This window comes from Nyctereutes procyonoides, unplaced genomic scaffold, assembly GCF_905146905.1.
Source record: "Nyctereutes procyonoides isolate TBG_1078 unplaced genomic scaffold, NYPRO_anot_genome, whole genome shotgun sequence".
Classification (NCBI taxonomy): domain Eukaryota; kingdom Metazoa; phylum Chordata; class Mammalia; order Carnivora; family Canidae; genus Nyctereutes; species Nyctereutes procyonoides.
The window spans coordinates 50,652,040-50,658,500 of NW_026575046.1; the positions used below are offsets into that span (position 1 = coordinate 50,652,040).

At 52.6% G+C, this 6,461-nt stretch overlaps 1 protein-coding gene across 1 annotated transcript; it reads right to left on the reverse strand.

Moving 5' to 3' along the window:
• Positions 1–369: 369 nt before the first annotated feature.
• On the reverse strand, positions 370–3,807 carry DRD1 (dopamine receptor D1). Its single transcript, XM_055325594.1, has one exon. It carries the CDS (start codon positions 3,353–3,355, stop codon positions 2,015–2,017), a length of 1,341 nt encoding a protein of 446 aa, XP_055181569.1. The 5' UTR covers positions 3,356–3,807; the 3' UTR covers positions 370–2,014.
• Positions 3,808–6,461: the final 2,654 nt, after the last annotated feature.

Sequence of the window (6,461 nt, forward strand, 5' to 3'; positions counted from 1 at the left end):
GTAGAATAATTCCTCAAGCGAAGAGAGTTTCTTTTTTAAAAAATGCTTTTAAGACCAAAAAAAAAAAAAACCCCAAAGAGTGTATAGTCCAAATCAAAAAGATTTCCTGGGTAAATATTCAAAAGCAACCTGTGGCATACATAACAGGAGAAATTTCTATTAAAAAGAAAAACAAGAGTAGGGTATCCTCGGAAATGCCCATGTTTTCTTCCCCCATAGGTCTGAAATAGCTCAGTTTCTAAAACATACTTAACAAATAGGACACAGCTCATTCAGGGTTGATTAGAGTTCACAAAATAGTTTTATTATATGTAAGAAAGCATACAGGCAATAAAATGAAGAAACATTCACAATGCATAAATAACACAGACCTGATGCAGGAGATAATTTTCAGTGGATTTCCTTCTTGTTACCCATTTCATCTAAATGCTAAGTAAATTGCTTATCAGCAAGAATATTCTGTAAACATTTCAAAGAAATTCTCTTGAAATGCCCCACATGAATGAGTATCTGGCAGGAGAGACTCATGATACTTTATACAGTTGAGATGATGAGCTAGGAACTTGATTCCAAAGCATAGAGAAGGAGCTAGCATTTGTCAAAAGATACTGATGGCTTTGGGGCACTTAACACACCCAAAGAGAAGGGGTCTCCTGTTTCTTCCACCAAGAGAAGTATCTAACTGGAGGATGATAATGAGGCACTATTCGTTAGTTAGTATACTATTAACATTTAGACTTAAAAAAAAAAACAGTTCTAAATTCAGATTAAAGCACTACAAAAAAGTAGTCCCAATGAGTGGTGGGATTTGATCTGGTAAGATGGTGATGCAGGATTTGACCTTTGTCCACTGGTGAGACTGTAACGCAAGAGTTAAGGAAACATACTATCTTCAATACACTACATGTGTCTAACCAGGACAGCCATTTGTTTGGTTCAGAAAAACTACCTGACACTGAAATGAGAAAAGACACAGAGGGCCAATTATTTTACATAAATACAAAGTGGCACATACTTTTTATTACCACCTAAGGTCATAAATTGCAAGTTGGGTCCTTCTCAAGCTAGCTTTTATTTAAGATATTTACAGAACTGCAAATCACTCTCCTGGGAAAGTCTTTGTCATTAAAAAAATTTGGACACAATAGTAGCTACGCCTTTTTAAGTTTTTCAAACATTTTCTAGAAAAAAAATCCATTCACAGCATTTGTCAATTCTCATCTTGTATTTATTTATGCCAATGAATTTGCTGTCAGTCTTGCTGTGTTTCTGGAAGTTATACATGAGCATTTAGAATCTCAGAGAGTTTGTGTGTTTGTTTCATTGGCCAATAAAGTGCTAGTTTTAAGTGGACGAAATGTGACTGTAAGGTCTCAGATAACTCATTAGCTTATCTTATGACATCTGATAAATATAGATTTATTTAATAAATTAAAAATATCCATATAATACAATAAATAAATAAATAAAACCAATTACAACAAAGCATCTCTCAAGTCTGAAAAAAATATCACTCCTACTGTAAGGCTCAATTATGTTTTAGAAATAATTTATGAAGGCATGCACCTACCTTTACAATCTGAAAAGTCTGCTTGGGCCAGTGTTAGCACCTGTTTGTACACAGCAAACTCAACCCTTCTCATTTCCTTCCTGGAAAGGATTTATTTTTTAAGCGATGCTGTTCATTGTTGATTCTGTGCCCTATTTTTTGAGTCCTAAGATAAGAATCGGTTTCTAAAAATAATTTTGGAGCCTAAGACACGTCCCTGTGAACGTTCACTTCGCATATGTCTCTTTGATTCACTATGAACAACACAGAAAACACACTGGAATGGATTTTAAAATATAGTTAGTTGTTGAAGGGAGTAGCTGAGGGGAAGCAGCAGAGAGAGAGGAGGGCTTGCCTGACATCTGAGTCTCACCACACCTTAGTTTCTTAACAGCAAGCCACTGAAAATCTCCTCCAGCTTTTGGGATAAGCCTGTCTGGCTTCATCCTGGATTCATCTCAGGGTTCAGGTTGGATGCTGTCCATTTTGTGTGACGGGCTGGATCTTCTCTAGAGAGACATCAGTATCATAGTCCAATATGACAGACAAGGCCGGGGACAGCTTCTCCAAGGGTCTGGCCATTCCACCTGCCTCCTCCTTCTTGAGGTCCTCGGAGGAGCCCACTGCATGTGGGATCAGATAAACCAGATTGCAGTCCTTGGAAATGGAGCCTCGAGGCTCATGATGGCTGGAAAACACCACGGCCCCATTGTTATTGATGCTAACCGTCTCTATGGCATTATTCGTTGTAGGGCAAAGTCTGTAGCATCCTAAGAGGGTTGAAAATGCCTTCCGAAAATCAGCATTAAAGGCATAAATGATGGGGTTCAAGGAGGAATTAGCCCACCCAAACCACACAAACACATCAAAGGTGATGGAATCAATGCAGAAGGGCTTGGTCTCCCCAGACCCACAGAAGGGCACCATGCAGTTCAAGATGAAGAAAGGAAGCCAGCAGCACACAAATACCCCCATGATCACAGACAGAGTCTTCAGAACTTTAGTCTCTCTCTTGAAGGACATCTTAAAGGAGCTTTCTGGTTGAGAACACTCCACAGGGTTTCCATTACCTGTAGTGGTCTGGCAATTCTTGGCATGGACTGCTGCCCTCTCTAAGGCCGAAATGCGCCGTATTTGTTTCTGGGCGATCCTATAGATCCTGGTGTAGGTGACAATCATGATGGCCACGGGGATATAAAAGCTTATTAGGGAGGATGAAATGGCATATGTCCTGCTTAAGCTGGAATCACAGTTGTCCATGGTCTCACCCAGGGAAGTGGCATTCCCATCGGAGGAACTTGTGGGTTTTGCCTTGTGCCAGCTGAGCTGCACTGGGATGAAGGAGATAAGTACAGACAAGGTCCACGCCACGCTGATCAGAATGAAGGCTGCCTTGGGGGTCATCTTCCTCTCATACCGGAAGGGACTAGAGATGGCCCAATACCTGTCCACGCTAATCACACAGAGGTTGAGGATGGACGCAGTGGAGCACATGATGTCAAAGGCCACCCAGATGTTACAGAAGGACCCAAAGGGCCAGAAGCCAGCGATCTCCGCCACCGCTTTCCAGGGCATGACCAAGACGGCCACCAAGAGATCTGACACGGCCAAGGAGATGACAAAGAAGTTGGTCACCTTGGACCGCAGGTGTCGGAACCTGATGACAGCGGCACAGACCAGTGTGTTCCCCAGCAGTGTGGACAGGATGAGCAGAGACAGGAAACAGGCTGTAAGGATGCGGAATGAGAAGTCTCTCTCTACCACCAGCCCAGCCCCATCCATAGTAGAGGTGTTCAGAGTCCTCATATTGCTGAGGGAGAGCACACAGGGGGCTCTGACACCCTCCAGTTCCTAAGCAGGGATTAGGGGGCAGGCAGACCTGCAGGAGTTCTCACTCACCAGGCAGCCCCCTTGCACAGCCCCACTCGCTCCCCCGGGTGGAGGACCTCACCATCACAGGGCTGCAACAGTTTGGGTGGCAGGAGCCTGCCCTCAGCGACCCAAGTCAGCCCCTCGGAAGGTCCGTCTTGCTTGCTACAACTGTCTTCTGACTCCCTTGCTCCAGGTCGCTGTCGTGTTGACCAGCTGCCCCTTCAATTCTCCGTGGAAAGCCCTGGCTTTTTAGCATATTCTAAACTATCAATCCAGAGACTCCCAGGCCTCTGTGGGTCTAGTCATCTGTAGTCATGTTTGGGAGCTGTTGCCTCTCTGGTGGTGACAGAGTCTCCCCCTTTAGAAGGTGCAGCTGAAAATACATGCCTCACTCCTCCAAGCCCCAGCTCCACGGCAGCTCTCCAAACGTCCTATAAAAGCAAAAAGAACGCAAAGATTGTTCGCCAGGACTTGAGCAGATCGCAGCTTTACCCGTATCAGACCCACGTCCACTCGGTCCGAGCCACCTACCTTGCCTTGCCTTGAGCTTGTCTCTCCCAAAGCCCCAGAGCTCGGAAAGCGGCTTCGCTGGGCGCCGCAGCTCCACGACGCCCCGGAGGTGCGCCCGAGTCCCGCGTCCCGCCTCCCGCCTCCCGCCTCCTGCCTCCTGCCTGGCGGGCGCAGCCGGGGGCTGGCTCCTGACGCGCAAAAATCGGAGGACAGGTTTGGGAAATGGTCCCAGGCCAGGTCCCCGAGGGCCGGCGCGGCCCTGCTGCCTCCAACGGCTAAAGGTCGTTCAAAGGCTGAGGCGCCCGGGGAAAGGGCTTTTCCCAGGGGAAAGGCCCCCTCCGGGGCTACCCGCTTGGACAGTGGCTGTCTCCGCTCCTTTCTCTCGGCCCCTCGGGGCAGGGCTCTGCGCCTCCCGCCGCGCCGTCCGCTACCTCCCGGGAGCCCGTGGGAGCGCAGGCAGAGTGAGCCGAGCTGGCACCGGAGGGCGCGCGGGCCAGCCGGGTTCCCGCGGGGCACGGCCCACCCCGCCCGCGCGTCCCCTCCCCTGCCCTGGGGGCGGGCTCCGCTTGACAGGCAGAGTTGCGGGCGACAGCCGCACGTGGTTCCCTGGAGGGGGCGGCGGGGGACAGGGGGGCGGTGCTGGGGGCGGCGCTGGGGGCGGGGGGTAAGCCCGGGCGAGCGCTCGCAAGCCCTGGGGTCCGGCCGACCCCCGGGCCCTCGGACCCCCGGACCCCCGGACCCCCGGACAGCGCGCGACACGGCCCTCCAGACAAATCCCCGTGTTCAAACCTCGGGTAAGCCTGAAAGCGAGGCTCGGCCGACGTCCCCCGGGGTAGACCCCAAGCCCTTCCCAAAGACCGAAGCAAGCTGGGGCCCTGCCCACCGTCCACGCACACCAAGCCCTGAACGGCCTGCGTCCGACCTGCGCGGTCTCCGGGTGTCCCCAGGGAGGGCGAGGCGGGCCGCGGCGCCTGTACTCACCGCTCTCGCTGTCCGAGCGGGCTCCGCGCACAGGCGCGCCTGGCGGGTGCGCTCACCAGCTCCGCCCCGGCGGCGGGCGCCTCGCGCGCCTCGGCCACCGCGGGCCTGCCGCCTGCGCCCCGCGCGCCGGAGCGCCCCAACCCAGCACCGCGAGCTCGGCGGCCCCGGGGCGCCCTCTGCCGGCCGCGGCGGCTTCGCGAGGCCCGGCGGCGCCCTCGCGGGTGCAGACCTCCCCCGCCCGGGCTCAGGGATCCCTGGGTTTGCGCGGGACCCGCGCGCGGACCCGCCCTTCCCCGACCTTGGCTGCCGGAACCTGGAGAAGAAGATGCTCAATATTCCTCATGGAGGCCTCATTCTGCTAAAAATCGACAAGAATGAAAAGTTCCTTTTGCTGGCACTGCGTTCACTGAATCGGCGTATTTTCCTGAGCACTCATTGGGGCGAGAGGGTCAGGAGCAAGGTGCACGCTTACTCCCAAAGGGACCACACGGAACGGGCATTTCCTGAGCGGCCTCTGCGTCCCGGGCACATACCTTCTGTTGTTCACCCCCTCCCACAATCCCTCCTCCCAGGCCTGCGCCTCTTCACTTTGCCCAAGTGGAAAATGAGGTTCAGAACGATGTTCAAAGTTACAGGGCTGGCGAAGGTGCTGGCTGGCCGACTCCCGCCTGCGTGTTCTTTTCACTTACACATCACTGGCCACGGGGGGGCTCCGGGTCCAGCGTCGGGGCCAACAAACTAAATAAGTAATTACCCACAGGTCTAAAATAGGGCGCGGGGCAAAATGGAGCTACTGGAAAGGACCTCCCTGGCCTCCTCCCAGCTCGCCTGGACAATGCTTTGCGGGTCAGACTGCGGACTGACTGTCCATAAATGGCCATAGCGGCGCCTTCCTGCGCGAGGAGCATCCACGGCAGACCGCCCGGCTTCCCGCCCTTGCCCTGCCCCTGCGGGCCGCGTGCGTGGGCTCCCTCTCTTCCCCAGCTTGGTTTCTTCCTCTGCAAAATGGTGATGGTCTAAGCAGGATTGTCGTAAGCATCACATGAGTTTATACAGAGGCTTGGCCCTGAGCCTAGGTACTCAGCCCCCCGCCGGGCAGATGTCCCTGGGGCTCATTAGAAAACCAATAGCCTTAGCTCCGTGAGAACCCGGCACCACAGTGGAAGCTACAGTTTTCTCTGTAAAAACCCAGAATGTTTTTTTTTTTAATTTTTTATTTATTTACGAGAGTCAGAGAGAGAGAGAGAGAGAGGCAGAGGGAGAAGCAGGCTCCATGCACCGGGAGCCCGACGCGGGACTCGATCCCGGGTGTCCAGGATCGCGCCCTGAGCCAAAGGCAGGCGCCAAACCGCTGCGCCACCCAGGGATCCCTAAAAACCCAGAATGTTAAGTAACAATTCGATTCACTTAACCAGTACAACTTGCACCTTAGTTTTAGAGGATCCTGACACAGACCATCCTGTGCCTCTGCCCCCGGCTCTGCGCTGCCACCCTCTTTCTCGGTGTCACACGCCGTGAGTCATGAGTCAAAATCAGAGACACACGCGTG

Bases quoted from the DNA above. Each gene is read 5' to 3' on its own strand.
- DRD1 (XM_055325594.1), bottom strand. From the start codon at position 3,355: ATGAGGACTCTGAACACCTCTACTATGGATGGGGCTGGGCTGGTGGTA.